Source organism: Barbus barbus, assembly GCF_936440315.1.
Source record: "Barbus barbus genome assembly, chromosome: 18".
NCBI lineage: Eukaryota > Metazoa > Chordata > Actinopteri > Cypriniformes > Cyprinidae > Barbus > Barbus barbus.
Genome location: NC_136746.1, coordinates 19,075,392 through 19,091,982, shown reverse-complemented (window position 1 = coordinate 19,091,982; position 16,591 = coordinate 19,075,392). Strand labels below are relative to the sequence as shown.

Below are 16,591 nucleotides of genomic sequence, written 5' to 3'. Positions count from 1 at the left end.
TTAGTTTTATTCTTAATTATATGCCGAGTGTTTTACAAAGGCGTTTATTTATACAGGCTATAATCCTGATTTATATAACATTTTATTCTTTAAAACATCGTGATGACTGACTATTGACGTCATTTTCAAAAATATAAAGAGACTACGATATTTTCTGATTTATGCGGAGATGAAACATGTTTTTTATAATTTGCATGTGAATCAAGAATTTTGCATCTGGCTTTATTCAGATTTGTTCAGAGTCTGTTTTGGAAATGTATGAAAATGAGTGCACATTTAATTAGATGGTGCTCATTTGCATATTTAAACATTTTAGAAAACGTGTAATACAAAACTACTGTCGTAAATGTACTATGATTAATCAACTAGGAAAGTATGGTGATACTATTAAGTTAGCCTGGTTGTTTGTGTTGTCTTACCTGATGATGGCCTTTGTTCATAGTTTTGCTGTGCTTGTGTCTTCCGTTTCACGTCCCATTAATGATTACCCTGTCGGCTTTATTTTGCGAAATATTTTTATCAATTGACATATTTGAAATAGTTTCCTTACTGCTCACCCACTCATTCAAAAACACCGGCGTCCAACGGAATAGAGACTTTTATTGTGGAAAAACCCACTTCCGGTGGGTGTTATCGGCAGTGTTTCTGTTTCCACGCTGCTTGTGTTGCGGGTCGCTCCGCTCCGCTCGTCTGTTCATGTTTCTGTGGGATGCGTGAAAGGCCAGGAGTGGTTCTCGCTGCTCCACTCTGTGCCGTTCACCCTTGTGTGACTTAATTGTGAAGTAGCAAACTCAGAGGACATGGCAGCCGCGACCGTGGCTGAAGTGGACCCAGCAGAGACCGATGGAGCTGCCGCCGTCTTCACGGATCTACGCGACCCAGGCTGGAATGAATCTCAGCTTCGGCAATATACTTTTCCAACCCGACAGATACCGCGACTATCTCATACGGATCCGCGTGCGGAGATCCTCATCAATAACGAGGTACTTTGGCAGATTTATCTCGCATCGCATTAGAGTGAGACAGACAGATGGAGGAGTGGAGGCTCGATCGGATGGGTGCAAGGTGCACTAAAATGAAAGGACGATTTAACCTAACTCAGCAGGCAAATAAACGCCTTTGTCTAACATAAAATACTAGACTGTGCTGAAATTATAGCTGAAACTCCTTCATGTGTTTGATAGATCCTTCAGTAAGTTACGTCCGATCCCAATAAGCGGACAAATCTGATCATCTGTTAACGTTATAACTTTACGTTTATTCCTCAGTTACAGCATAACCTTAGATGGTTTTGTAACGCCATGTTAAGTAATGATTTAAATACTGAAAAGGGGTCGTTAAGTGTAATTTCTGCATAAAGTGAGAAGTTTACAATATACTATTGCAGTAAGATATCCTAAATGTAAATGTACGTAAGTGCAAGTGCATTTCCTAAAGCCGTTTAGCATTCTAACTAGATTGTATAACATTATTTATAACATTTATTCCTATGTTTTAACTATAGATTAGAAGTATAAACAGTCACAGTGTTTTTATATGACCTAGGGAGGGGTTCCTGCACCAAACAGAAAGGAAAAGTAGTAAAAAATCATATAAATGAAAGTATAATTAAAGCTTTGCAATGTAAGGTACGTGTGTAAAAAAACAACAGTGTAAAAAAACAACAACAACTCCTGCAGTAATGGCTTATAATCAGTCGAAGCACGTTGTTCATTGTGTTGACGGCTGTCAAACAGTGGCAGGGGACTATCCTAGCTGTTCACGAGTCCGTGCGTTTTAATTCTTTTAGAATTAATTAATAAAAAGTATTGTTTTTAATTGAATGTGTTCATATATATATATATATATATCTCAGAACACTTCTGACGCATAGTCAAATTTTAAGTTATTCAATAATTATTATTTAAAAATATTTAATATCATGCATATTATAGTGATTTACATTAAAAGTCTGTGTCGCTGCATGGCGGTATGTTCCTGTAGCGGTCGTCTAGTGTATCTGCAGCGGAGCGCGAGAGCAGTCTGCCCGTGCGCGTGCTGGAACAGTGTACGTTCTTCTAGTCACGTAGCACTTGTCACTTTTTTTTTTTCATGCTACAGCGTCAGAATAATTCTGTGTCAAATAAACGCCGAGCCTTGGCGGGGTCTCTGCACGACTCGGACCGTATTTTTAGCGGTTCAGTTTAATATTTAAGCTCTAGCCAAAATATATGCATTTGAATGCAAACATGAGTGTGGAAGTGTGTTTGGTGCTACAGGAAATATACAGTACAGTTAAAGGTGACTGTGCTTACATAATAATGAAGCGAAACTTCAGATGACCCAGCCAGAATAGCACTGCACTAATCTGGTGTTTTAAAAGCAATTATGTGTGACTAATATTAATCTCCTAAATAGTTAATTTGACTTTTTTTCTTTTGTAGGAGCCTGTTGTATTAACAGATACCAGTTTAGTATATCCAGCTCTAAAATGGGACATACCCTACTTGCAAGAGAACATTGGATATGGGGACTTCTCTGTTTACATAGCAGACAATCACAAATTCTTGTATTATGATGAGAAGAAGATGACAAACTTTCAGGACTTTGTGCCCAAATCTCATCGAATAGAGATGAAATTTTCTGAGTTTGTGGACAAGATGCATCAGACAGAGGAACAAAGTGGAAAAGAAAGGTATGCCAGTTTGATTTGCATTAATGTAGCCATGTTTAAAACTGCTGGCTGAGGTGATTTTTTTTTTTAACTTAAAAAGTGAAGGCATATTGATTCATGACTCTGGTTTGCCATTAAACAAAGATGGCTGCTCTCTGTCTTTTTTCCTTTCACAGTTAGAACACCCTTTCAGTATCAAATAATTGTACATTTGTGTACAGTGTATGTTTAAATTTTACCTTGACCATAAAGTTGTGAGGTGTTTATATTGACATGAACAGTAGATGTGCAGTGGAAAAGTGTTGAGATGCGTGAAATCCAATCCAGGAAATAAAATCGCTCCAGTGTATGACTAAGTAGTTAATTCTGCCAGCTGATGTCCAGGCCACATCTGACCTTTTGATACTCTGCTTTGGTGGCATTATCGCTGTATCATTTACAACCATCTTTTTCTGGTTCCAGACCTTTAACTCTTTAACTTAATAAATAAATATTAAGCAAATTCAAATATATTTACTTAATATATGAAAATTCTGCGAGGTAGAATTGCATTTTAAAGTAACTTTTATATTTAATTAAATTTATTTAATGTGAAATGACATTGCTGTTTAATTTGTAGAGTGTACTTGCAACAAACTCTGAATGATACAGTAGGCCGAAAAATCGTGGTGGATTTCCTTGGATTCAATTGGAACTGGATTAACAAACAGCAAGCTAAACGAAATTGGGGGCCGCTGACCTCAAATTTGCTGCTCATAGGCATGGAAGGTACAGTTTCAGTGCACCTTAATTTTATCCATATTATTGGCATTATTAGTTAAAATAAAATTTTGATTGGCTTCCCCCTCTTGAAAATTGTCCTTTGTTGTCATGGTGAGTTGTTGCAGTAACCATCGTTTCATTTTTTGTGTTTGTTTATCCACTCAAAATGTCACATCAGGCAATGTGACACCAGCACACTATGATGAGCAGCAGAATTTCTTTGCACAAATCAAAGGACATAAGAGATGCATCCTCTTTCCTCCGGATCAGTTTGACTGCCTCTATCCTTACCCAGTTCATCATCCATGTGACAGACAGAGTCAGGTATTATATGTTTGATAACACTCTGTTCTAGTGGTTCTCAAATATTGGTATGTGACATTACCCCAGAAGTTTACAGTCTAAAAAAATATACATTTAAAAATTTGTTCAATATTGTGTTATATATTTTAGGTAATATTGTTATGTTGTGCAATATTGTGTGACTGTTGCATAGTCTACATTGTACTTGAGCAATACAGCATGCAAACAAATGTTGAGAATATAAAATATTACATTAATCTGTTTTAGTCACGTGACTTTTCCCACTCATTTGCCATGGTTATGACCATCAGTGTGGCAAAATGATGGCGGTGAATGACATGCCAAGATATGTTGAAACTTGTGTTGATTTATACCAGGTCCTATTTTACAGGTTTGAAGGTAGCACAGAACATTTCACAAATATTTGTGACCCTGGACCATCAATTTTTCATCATCTGAAAGCTGAATAAATAAACTTTCCATTGATGTATGGTTTGTTAGGATAGGACAATATTTGGCCGAGATACAACTATCTGGAATCTGAGGGTGCAAAAAAATCGCTTTTAAAGTTTTCCAAATGAAGTTCTTAGCAATGCATATTACTAATCAAAAATTAAGTTTTGATATATTTACAGTTGGAAATTTACTAAATTTATTCATGGAACATGATCTTTACTTAATATCCTAATGATTTTTGGCATTAAAGATAAATCAATAACTTTGACCCATACAATGTATTTTAAACTATTGCTACACATATACTCCAGAGACTCCAGACTGGTTTTGTGGCCCAGGGTCACATTTAATCTGCAATCCTTCTCCGTACACTGAAATGGATTGTATTTTCGATTGAATGTGAAAAAAGTTTGTTCTTGGTATAAAAAGTTTGAGAACCACTGACTAAACATCTTTGTTTTCAGACTCTTTAAGACTGTAATGATAAAATGTACTTCAAGTTTTTTTTACATTTTATTTTGCATTAATAGGTTGATTTTGAGAATCCAGATTATGACAAGTTTCCTAATTTCAAAAATGCTGTTGGATATGAGGCTGTTGTGGGACCAGGTGATGTCTTATACATCCCAGTGTACTGGTAAGATTGCTTCAAATACACAGAATACACAGAAAAGTAAAATACACAGAAAAGATGGATCACAATGATTACTTTAAGATGAAGTGTGTAATTCAGCCAGTCTGCATCAAATGTGGAGTTTGAGGCAGAACTATCTGTTTGATCAGCCAATGGCAGATGGGAGAAGTGCTTAGGAAAACCTGTTAGGAATATTTTAGTAATTCTGTTCAGTAGTGCAGAAGTACTCTTCAGTTCACGTGACTTTTTATTTTAAAGCAATAAATTAATTGAGAGAGCATTTGTTTGATTTCACATACATACATACACATTTGTAAATTAATAAATGTGGTTTAGTTTTACAAATCTTTCCCAGTTTATGTTTAAACAGCTTGAAGATATCAGTCAGTGAAGTGTAGACCTGAAGTGACCCAGCTAGTGTCGGCTCTCTCTCTGTTGCGTGCCTCATTCGGCAGGCCTCTGCCTCTCCGCTTCCATGGGCTGCTGACTTAGTTTCAAGCCTGTGAGAGTGACTCAGCCATGACGGCTTCCTCTTCCAACTCCTTGCTTCCCCTAGTCACTGGAGGGCAAAATGATGCCAACCAGCTGTGTAATTCTACAGTCCATACTTTTTCCTCATGGCTGCCTGAGTGTGAACATCTCTCCTCTTCTTTTAACCTAGTGTCACAGAATAGCACAGTTTGAATTAGAGAGCAAACACAAAAAGTGTACTATTTTTCCAAATGTTCTCAGTTTATTTGTATGAATATCTGAACTCTAATCCGGCACATGGACTAAGAGTGGTGCACAGGGGCATCATGCTGTATATGTTTTTGAAATCATTCAAAAATTAAGCTTACTGATCTGTAATTGTTCAAGTCTCTAAAAACTTTACAAACAGGATTTCATTAGCTGTTTGAAAGTGCAGTTTAGCCTATATGTGTAAGTGCACATCATGTGCTTTGCACAAGTGACTATATTAAGAGAGCAGTCATAGTGACAGGTGTGGAAGGAATGTCCAGGGTGGGATAACTGTTTTTCAGTTGAACTTTCCTGCATGGTGCTCTTATCTAAATTGTTTGTCATAAATACCGATTGAATGTTATCATATATAAAAGCTTTATGGAAGATTTTTTTGTGTTCGTTCATTTTAGAATAGTTTAAAAATATTTAGTTCTAAATGCATTTGTGTCTGAATTAGACATTTTAAAGCAATCCTAAACTGAGTGAACACATATTTAAAGTCAATTATTAAAATTCATAAAATATGTTTTTATACTCTTAAAGGTTTGGGTCTATTTTATTTTATTTTTTTAGATGTTTTGAAAGATGTCTTATGCTCAATAAGGCTGCATTCATTTGATGTTAAAATACAGTAAAACATAAATTCTGTGAAATATTTTAAGTATTTAAAACAAATGTTTTTTTAATAATATTATATCAGCAGCCATTACTCCAGTCTTCAGTCTCACATGAGCTTTCAGAAACCATTATAATAAGCTGATTTGGTGCTCAAGAAACATTTATTATTGTTATTCAGTTTTTTGTGGAAATGTGAAATGTTTTTTTTTTCAGTATTATTTGATGAGTAGAAAGTTAAAAAATAACAGATTTTATTTGGAATTGAAATTTTATGCAACAATTTAAAAGCCTTTAATGTCACATTTGACAAGTTTAAAGTGTTCTTTCTGAATAAAAGTATTAATTTCTTAAAGAAATCAATAATTAGTGACCCTAAATGTTTGCATAATACTGTATAGGTTTATGAAATTATCTTAAATGATAAATGTTTGTATTTTTTACTCTATAAAGGTGGCATCACATTGAGTCCCTGTTAAATGGAGGAGTGACCTTCACAGTAAACTTCTGGTACAAGGTATGCTTTTGCAGCATCAACTCATCCACTATAAACATGATACATGTTTGCACAAATCAACCAGGATTGTACAAAATATTTCCAGGGGGCACCCACTCCAAAGAGGATAGAGTACCCTTTGAAAGCTCATCAGAAGGTGGCCATAATGAGGAACATAGAGAAGATGTTGGGAGAGGCCTTGGGGGACCCGCATGAGGTACAGAGAAGTAGAACAGTCCATCAAAGCCTTTTCCGTTTTTAGGTCCTCAGATATGAATAATGCATTAAGGAATTCCCTGTGTATTTTGACCTTGACAATAACCTAATTACAAGTATATTTGTGGCTAACCTGCTTTAAACCTGAATAAAATTGTGCATGCCTACATTTGACTGTGACTAGAGCAAAAATGAATAACCTTTTTCCTCTTTCTACTACTTTTTAATCGTTTTGTATTGGTGGGTCTTAATACATCCTAATTTGCCCTTTCACGTATAAAGGCCTTGAAAATTTCTTAAATCAGAGCAAAAAGTCTTAAATTCATAGTCATTACCAATTTCACAAAAAACTTTAGTCATTTTGCTTCTCAAGGAAATATATCTTGATTTTAGAATCTTTAGACATTTGCACTGGAAAACAAAACAAAAATACTAACAAAGAACATCAGTTTTTTGCAGTTTGAACAGAAAATATAAGTAGTTATTTCCATATTCTAGTTCTTGGGAGCTGATGTATTAAAGCAGTTTTTTTTTGGGGGATTAATAAATTAAAAACTATAGGAAATCAGTTGGGAGTTCTATTATTCAGACTTTGCAGTGTTGTTAATACAACACAAAGTTTTCTCCGGAGACATTTTTATGAACAAAGCATAATAACATTTTGTGTTCCCTTCAACTTATTCCTTGAATTTTCTTTACTTGGTCTTAAAAAGTCTTTAATTTAGCTATAAAAGCTGCATAAACCCTGAAAGAATACATTTTATAGTGATTGTTGTCTGTTTTTCACAGGTTGGTCCATTGCTGAACATGATGATCAAAGGCAGATATGATCATGGACTGAGTTAATGGCCTGAGCTGAACACTCTTTAGGGTGCTGCTAAGACGGTCTGTTTATATGTATGTGTGGATATGACTATGTGTACATTCAGACTGTTGAAATGCCAGTATTTTGGCAGTATAAAGACTTTTGCCTTTTGTCTGCTTTTATTTACTGGACCCATTATACCTAGTTCTATGTTGGTGTAAGGAGAAAACCACTGGTGAGGAATCTTGAGTTGATCTCTCCTTAAAAAAGTCCTTTAGTTCATATGTGTGCAGCATTACGTGCTAAAAAATAGACGAATGCAGAGCCTGTAAAGCACTTTTACACCACCCAGAGCGCCTGTTGTCAGGTTTTGTCCCATGTTGGGACAAAGAAGGTGCCATATGTCATGATTAAGCTCCTGTGGTTCAGAGTCCACGCAGTAAACCTGGCAGAGTGCCCCGAGCATATCTACAGAGGAGGATGATTTACAACTATTTACAGCCTACCATCAACTCATTGATGGTTTTAAACTGTTGATACTATCATAATTCAATATTTTGTGTTTGCTTTTGAATTTGATCTCATGGGTTAACAGTGTTACTGTTAGGATAGAGGTAATGCAGAATACAATGGTCAGCTACAATGTTTTAAAACAGAAAGGATTTCTTATCCTTCTGTAGGCGACTCGCTGAATTTAAATTTGTGTTAGTCTATATGCATTTGTAATAATTTTTTTCTTTCTATTTTTTTTGAGCTGTACAATAAGGCAAATGTTTTTAGTCTCTTGGTGTTATATTTTACAGTGCAACATTTATATGGTACCATTTCTGTAAGGATTGTAATTCCGAACAAACTACACTTGCCAAGTGTTAGCTGTCTACATGAATTGAAAAGAAATAAAAGATTTTGAATGTTTTTTTTTTTTTAATTGCAACTTTTTTAAAAATCTTTTTAATTAATTTTTTTTGTTAAAATGTGTGTGCTAAAAGCTGAAATTGAGATTTTCTACACTAGTTTGGGGTCATAAAAAAAACTTTTTTTAAGAAGTTAGCCGAGGCTAAATTTATTTGATTGTTTCTGTAATATTTCAAAACCTTGATACAATTTATTTTTCTTCAGGATTATTTGAATAGAAAGCTCAAAAGCATCCATTTGAAAGAATAATCTTTTGTAACATTATAAATATCTTCACTGTCACTTTTGTTCAGGGAAGAAAGCAAACAAATGGTCACTTAAATTTTTTAAATTGAAGTTTTCTTCATTACATACTGTAAACCTATTGGTATATCTTGGACTTCAGCTGATTTTATATTTTTGCCAAAATGTCAAACAGTGTACCAACAATAATAGTAGTCATCTATCATGCCTATCATCACAGACACAAAATAAATGATAACTAGGGAAATTTTGTCTTGTTACAAGCGTTTCAAATTCTTACAAAAATTTTAAATTCTGACAAGATATTTTGAAGTGTTTGGCCTTTCACAGACATGCCTTTTGTCTATTGGATTATTTAACAGGTTTTAGCATTGCTTAACATGCTTTAGATCATGAACTATGTTGTGTAAAAGTATAAGAGAACAAAACATGTTAGTTCAAAGGCTATCTGCATGATCTTTTGACTTCTGTAGTTCTCCGCACTGATTTCTGAGTGGCTCAAAGTGGTTTACATCTGTTCTTGAAGTCTTTAAATTAAAACAAAATCTTTCATTTTTCTTTTCTCACCTTGATCAAATTTAGATGTTCCTCCACACTAAAATTTATTTATTCTTTAAAGGATACCTATTATGCCCCTTTTTTTTTTTTTTTTTTACAATATATAAGTCTCAGGTGTCCCCAGAAAGTCTGAAGTTCCAGCTCAAACTACCCCATAGATCATTCATTATAACTACTGAAAATGCCTATTCTGAGTGGAAGCAGAAACACGCTGTTTTCGTGCATGTATCTTTAAATGGAAATGAGCTGCTGCTCCCCATCCCGTTTTCCAGAATACAACTGCCTTTCCAGCTGGTTCCTCAGATTCTCTGCTAAAAAAACATCTTTCGATTATCATGTCTATCGCGCTGAAATCATGCGTTTTAAACCATATTAGTTTATATATAGTTTTCTGAGAGCACACATCTGAAGCACGCACACAGAAGCGGCTGTCACACTGCATGTGAGTACTAAACTGAGTATAAAAGTTCTCTTTCATGTCTTATTGTGCTTAAACTACCAAAAACACAAGTTACATAAACAGTCGGCTAAGTTACATAAGATTTTCATATGTCACCTTTAAACACAACCTCATGCTCTTTGTGTTCTTAAAGGTAGGAAAATCCATATTCAAACCAGTTTTAAAAGTATTTCAAGTAGACAACTGAGGAAAGACACAGCATTCATAAAACATTAATTCTTTACTGGTTACTCTCAAAAACAGTAAAATCAGTCCTTGAAAAATAATGTAAATATATTTTAATCTAATCACTGTACTTCAGTTTCAGGGCCATGGTGGATCTGGGTGGAGGTGACTGGTAATGTTGACAGCTGATACTGTAATTCTATGCCAAAGACAATATGGTTTACATGTAAACGGAGTACATCAAACACAAACACATCTCATATACTGGTGTAATATGGATATGACGATACAATTGGTAATGGTGAACACAAAGCACATCCATTACTAAAACTATGCAAAGCAACTACACAATATAGACAAACTAACTCTAGCTAATATGCAGATGAAGGTTTGGTCTATCCAAAGCTTGTCCAGTGTATATGAGGTGCTGAATCCCAAATTAATAGGCAGACCTTGTTTGTGAACTGCAACTAAAATCAACTGTCACACAGACCCTGCTATTCTTTAGTCTCTGTAGGAACATATATGGAGTCTTTTTTATTTCTGTATATTAAAATAAACACAGAGTGCAAAATACAAACACTGATGTTCAACTCTTTCCTGCCACCGAAAACGAGCTAAATTGGTTGATTTTATAACAAAACAACCACTTAGTGGAACATTTCAATGACTTTCAGTAAAATTATCTGTAAAATAGGGTTTGGCTTAAAGAAAACAGTCAAATGTAAACACTATGATTTTAGGTATAGCTTATGGTTTTAGTAAAAAAGTAGTTAAAAAATAAATACAGTAACGTATGAGGGCTCGAAAAAAGAGACCTGCTGGGAGATTACACAGCAAATGAACTCAAACATCAAAACTCCAAAGAAACAAAACCTCCAGCACCATGTATGTAAATGGACACACATTTGGACCGAGATACAATTAAATAAAAACTAAATCAGTTGTTTCCAGTCAGATAACCAGACACAAATATCAAAAAACAAAGGGTTGACTTTGAATGGTCCATCAACAAGATGCCTTTCATCAATGAAAGCGATATTTGCGTGCTGGTTTGAGACTAACGTAAGTCTTCTTCATGTCATCCGGTTCTTCTTTCTTGACTAGATGGTAGCGCTCTCCCTTTGTGGTGACCACCTGACTGCCGTGATAGCGCACCAGTTTCTTAGGAGCCTGCAGATGACCATACAGGAATTAATATTAATATCCAGGAATTAATATCCACATAATTCATTGATGTTATACAATGCAATTACTGAAAAACGTACATCTTTTGGAGTGACTGGTCTGTGCACTTTCTTGTCTTCTTCACTATCAACTAGCATGTACCTGCGGGGTCCAAACATTTGATTAGACATTTTTTGCAACTTGCAGTGACATCCAATATAACAAGTTTGTGAAATAGTTTAAAAGAATTTGAGATCAAGGTAAACAACTCACTTTTCTAAAATGCTTGCTTTAAGTTTCTGATCAACTTCAGCAGAAACAGTCTTCCCTTGGCTTGTCTGAAAATATATAATTTTTAAGGCATCAGTGTTATTTTTACTATTATCTATATACTGCTATAGTATTTAAATATTTTGAGTATCCTTTTATTTTTATATTATCAGTTTTTATTGCGATTTTAGTTAGTTATAATACTTTCATTTTTTCTTTTTAGCTTCAATTTATTTATTTTTTACTTCAACATTTTTTTTGTTTTTGACAAATATACGACTAAACATTTTTCATTTTCCTTTAAATTTGTTTTTCCATCTAATATTTTATTTTAGCTTAATTTCAATTAACAAAGGTTATTTTTAATAGTTTTATCAACAATGAACTGAATATCTTTCAAATATAAAAACCATTAATCTTGCATAACAAGAAATAATAGGCAAAAACCCTAATCATAGATCATTTTATCTATAATTAAGTTTTATGAAATAAAACTACTTTAGTGAAAGGAGCTACAAATTAACTTACGTTGAGAGACATCGGGCACTTAAGCTGGACATCTCCCTCAATAATGAGACGAACAGCTTCCTCCATGTCTCCTTTAGCAATAGACAACGCACTTCTGGTCTCAGTCACACTGCATTTAGGAAACATCTCAAGAAGATGTTGCTCCTGTGTGTCCCATGATAATTCACTAACCTGAAAACACAGTCCCAAATACATATTCATTTGCAAACCAGCTTGCCAGCATCTGGTATACAGGTCCTTCTCAAAAAATTAGCATATTGTGATAAAGTTCATTATTTTCTGTAATGTACTGATAAACATTAGACTTTCATATATTTTAGATTCATTACACACAACTGAAGTAGTTCAAGCCTTTTATTGTTTTAATATTGATGATTTTGGCATACAGCTCATGAAAACCCAAAATTCATATCTCAAAAAATTAGCATATTTCATCCGACCAATAAAAGAAAAGTGTTTTTAATACAAAAAAAAGTCAACCTTCAAATAATTATGTTCAGTTATGCACTCAATACTTTGTCGGGAATCCTTTTGCAGAAATGACTGCTTCAATGCGGCGTGGCATGGAGGCAATCAGCCTGTGACACTGCTGAGGTGTTATGGAGGCCCAGGATGCTTCGATAGCGGCCTTAAGCTCATCCAGAGTGTTGGGTCTTGCGTCTCTCAACTTTCTCTTCACAATATCCCACAGATTCTCTATGGGGTTCAGGTCAGGAGAGTTGGCAGGCCAATTGAGCACAGTAATACCATGGTCAGTAAACCATTTACCAGTGGTTTTGGCACTGTGAGCAGGTGCCAGGTCGTGCTGAAAAATGAAATCTTCATCTCCATAAAGCTTTTCAGCAGATGGAAGCATGAAGTGCTCCAAAATCTCCTGATAGCTAGCTGCATTGACCCTGCCCTTGATAAAACACAGTGGACCAACACCAGCATCACTGACTGTGGGTACTTGACACTGGACTTCAGGCATTTTGGCATTTCCCTCTCCCCAGTCTTCCTCCAGACTCTGACACCTTGATTTCCGAATGACATGCAAAATTTGCTTTCATTCGAAAAAAGTACTTTGGACCACTGAGCAACAGTCCAGTGCTGCTTCTCTGTAGCCCAGGTCAGGCGCTTCTGCCGCTGTTTCTGGTTCAAAAGTGGCTTGACCTGGGGAATGCGGCACCTGTAGCCCATTTCCTGCACACGCCTGTACACGGTGGCTCTGAATGTTTCTACTCCAGACTCAGTCCACTGCTTCCGCAGGTCCCCCAAGGTCTGGAATCGGTCCTTCTCCACAATCTTCCTCAGGGTCTGGTCACCTCTTCTCGTTGTGCTGCGTTTTCTGCCACACTTTTTCCTTCCCACAGACTTCCCACTGAGGTGCCTTGATACAGCACTCTGGGAACAGCCTATTCGTTCAGAAATTTCTTTCTGTGTCTTACCCTCTTGCTTGAGGGTGTCAATGATGGCCTTCTGGACAGCAGTCAGGTCGGCAGTCTTACCCATGATTGCGGTTTTGAGTAATGAACCAGGCTGGGAGTTTTTAAAAGCCTCAGGAATCTTTTGCAGGTGTTTAGAGTTAATTAGTTGATTCAGATGATTAGGTTAATAGCTCGTTTAGAGAACCTTTTCATGATATGCTAATTTTTTGAGATAGGAATTTTGGGTTTTCATGAGCTGTATGCCAAAATCATCAATATTAAAACAATAAAAGGCTTGAACTACTTCAGTTGTGTGTAATGAATCTAAAATATATGAAAGTCTAATGTTTATCAGTACATTACAGAAAATAATGAACTTTATCACAATATGCTAATTTTTTGAGAAGGACCTGTACATTGTACATGTGCTTGAAAGGCCCATTACCTGAGCTGTGGCTCCCTCTGCTTGTAATGTGAGGTTGTGTGTCTGTTCTCTTGAACCTCCAAGGCCTAAAGAAGAGCTTTCTGAGGGGGAAAATGTACCTTCCTCTATTTTCATCTCTCCAGATTCTTAAACACAGACACGAATCACATTTCAGAGTGGTTGAGTGGCTTTTTGTTTGATCTGCTTTTTACGACAAAACTGAATGTATCTAATATAATATATAGTTTAAAAAAATGCAACATCTGCTATGAAAAGAAAATTACCCGTGTCTCGGGCTGAGGCCAACTTTGATGCCAGATTAAACATCATCTCACAAACTTTGACACTATAAGAAAAAAAAAGTTACCAGCAGTCAAAAATGCATGATATTGCACATTTTTTTAAATACAAAATAATTGTAAACCTAAGTAGGAATAATCTTTCAAGACATCTGTCCACAGTTACCTGTCAATATCTGAAAAACCAGGAATGTATGCCTCCAACATTTCAACAAACACCTCTACATCAAAGTTTTCCTCTACACTTTCTTGAGATCCCAAATCCTCTAGCACCCCAGTGATGTAGGACAAAATCACCTCATCTAGAGTACTAATAAAAAAACATGTCATTGGTATAGTTTAATGATTGAGGAGAAAAATATAACTTTAATTAAAGGTATGACGTGACACGCCCTCACCTCAGATCCGCATGAGGAATGTATGACAAAATGAAGTCGTACAGCGCGTCGTGGATTATTTTTTGAAGATCCATCCTTACATGAAGTCGAATCGAAAAGAAGAAGAGAGAACAAAGAAGCAATGACAATTTGTTAGAGAACTATATGTGAAGCTTTAAGGCTGGTGTGCTGCGGAAAACAATCACTACATTACTGTGGCAGCGTGTTGGAGATTGAGTTCAATATGTGAGTAATTGAAGGTTACACAAACAAGCATCTGCACAATTTTGGTTCGAATCTTGCAAAAAGTTGGAACAAACTACTTTATTATGCAAGGCTTAAATAGTCCAAAAGCATATAGATTTGCGTGCTTCGACGTGGATGCAGATTGAATGCACCATTTCTTTTTTTTTTAATTCACAAATTATTTAATCTGTTGGAAAACATGTTTGAAAAACGGCAACATTTGCACGCGATATCTACAAAATGTTTTGGTGTATAATCATACAAGTGCACAACCAATCTTATGGTTAACATTTTAGAAACACGGTGCACAAATGATATGCATTCATCCGCTGTCAAATAGAAGCATCTGATACCGATATCAAGGTTTGTTTATGTGCTCAGTATGGTAGCCGATGGCTAACTAGCATAGTCCATGCGCAAAGGCCTTCAAGGATGTTCGTCTCACCTTTGGATCAAATCGCACAGCTAAAAGAATACAAAGGAAAAAACAGCTCGTGAAAACTGATAACTTGTGTTGGCAAGCTGGCAATAAAGCTTAAAATGTTTAGCTAATTCATTAGCACTGCGCGCGGTCGCTGAGGTTCAAAACCTTTGACGTCACGTCCGCTTTAATGTAAACACACCCTCGTGTCACTGTTTTGATTGCATTTACAGAGCCGAGCAAACTATTCTGCTGTCGGTTATACGGTTTATTTAGCAGTCAGTGTATAGAGCTGTGCCATAGTGCAGATTTACGCTTGGAGTTCAAATGTTTAATGTTACTCTACCTAATGATGCATTACATGTCTTGTTTTGAGCTTCTGTAGTTGATTGTGCTTGATTATGATTGCTATAATTTCTGAGTTATAGTTTGTTTGTTTTATGTCATCTTCTCATTCACGAACAAAGACTAACGTAAGTCACCCATAGCAAACCATTTTTAAAGTCAACTAATTGCAAGTAGAGATTGAACAATATTTTAAGTGTCAGAGAACAAAGTTTCATTGTTTTATTTCTACATTTGTCCCTTTAAAAATGGACTATAGCAATAAAAACAAATGTAAATAAAATATATTTGATGCATAGCCTATTTTATGTAATAATAGGCCTAATAATAATGATAAAACATCCTAAATTTTTTATATAACTAATATGAAAATAATATTTTATATAAACAAAATACATAATACAAAACCTATACATTATATTTTATTTACAGATACACACCCATTTTTATTTTAGCTACCATAACTACCACTATAATAATAGTAATAATTATATTATTGTCATGATCATTATTGTGCATAAACTATTATAAATAGTATATTTTTATTTACTTTTGTTTTTATTGCTGGCATAAATAACTGCTACTATAATAATAATTTATTATTTTGACCTGTTTTGACCTCTTTAGGCCAAAATCCTAAATGTTTCTCACTTGAGAATGAGAGGCTGTTATGTGAACTGAGAAATTTGTGCAAATAATACACTGAACTAGTTACTTTACCTGTAAAACGCAGTTGTTTTCTGTTCAGTTTGATCTAGCAAAGGACTGCTACTTATGTGCCCGTTATTGATCTGTCTCTAATAGCTGGTGTCTGTGGTGTTTTACTGATCTATTATAAAGCCCTTCCGCACACACGTCAGCATCTGTTAGCGCACATATAAGGGGTAAAGAGAGCTCCAGTGTTATTACACTAGTGTATGCTGTCACGCCTCCTGATTACAAATTGGTTTCATAGATGTTTAGCGCTGCATAATTAATGCTTCATCACGCGTGTGTGTTTTATCCAACAGCACTGTTTCATTATTAGTACGGGAAATCCAGTACATGAGGCTGATAATGAGTCTAGTCTCATGTTGGCTAGACTCTATTTAACCCTCTTGGGTC

At 35.4% G+C, this 16,591-nt stretch overlaps 2 protein-coding genes across 2 annotated transcripts; one reads left to right on the top strand and one right to left on the bottom strand.

Annotated features, from left to right (window-relative positions):
* The first annotated feature begins 623 nt into the window (after positions 1–623).
* Positions 624–9,065, top strand: LOC306884763 (hypoxia-inducible factor 1-alpha inhibitor-like). Its single transcript, XM_079440948.1, has 8 exons — positions 624–983; positions 2,424–2,674; positions 3,273–3,421; positions 3,594–3,739; positions 4,705–4,811; positions 6,600–6,663; positions 6,749–6,859; positions 7,648–9,065. The coding sequence occupies exons 1-8, from the start codon at positions 801–803 to the stop codon at positions 7,702–7,704; spliced, it is 1,068 nt and encodes a 355-aa protein (XP_079297074.1). The 5' UTR covers positions 624–800; the 3' UTR covers positions 7,705–9,065.
* Positions 9,066–10,042: 977 nt separating this feature from the next.
* On the bottom strand, positions 10,043–15,336 carry LOC306884481 (CUE domain-containing protein 2-like). Its single transcript, XM_079440374.1, has 9 exons — positions 15,167–15,336; positions 14,497–14,571; positions 14,265–14,408; positions 14,084–14,145; positions 13,821–13,945; positions 11,970–12,140; positions 11,445–11,509; positions 11,273–11,333; positions 10,043–11,177 (listed from the first exon to the last, which is right to left on the bottom strand). Exons 2-9 carry the CDS (start codon positions 14,568–14,570, stop codon positions 11,031–11,033), a joined length of 849 nt encoding a protein of 282 aa, XP_079296500.1. The 5' UTR covers position 14,571; positions 15,167–15,336; the 3' UTR covers positions 10,043–11,030.
* Positions 15,337–16,591: the final 1,255 nt, after the last annotated feature.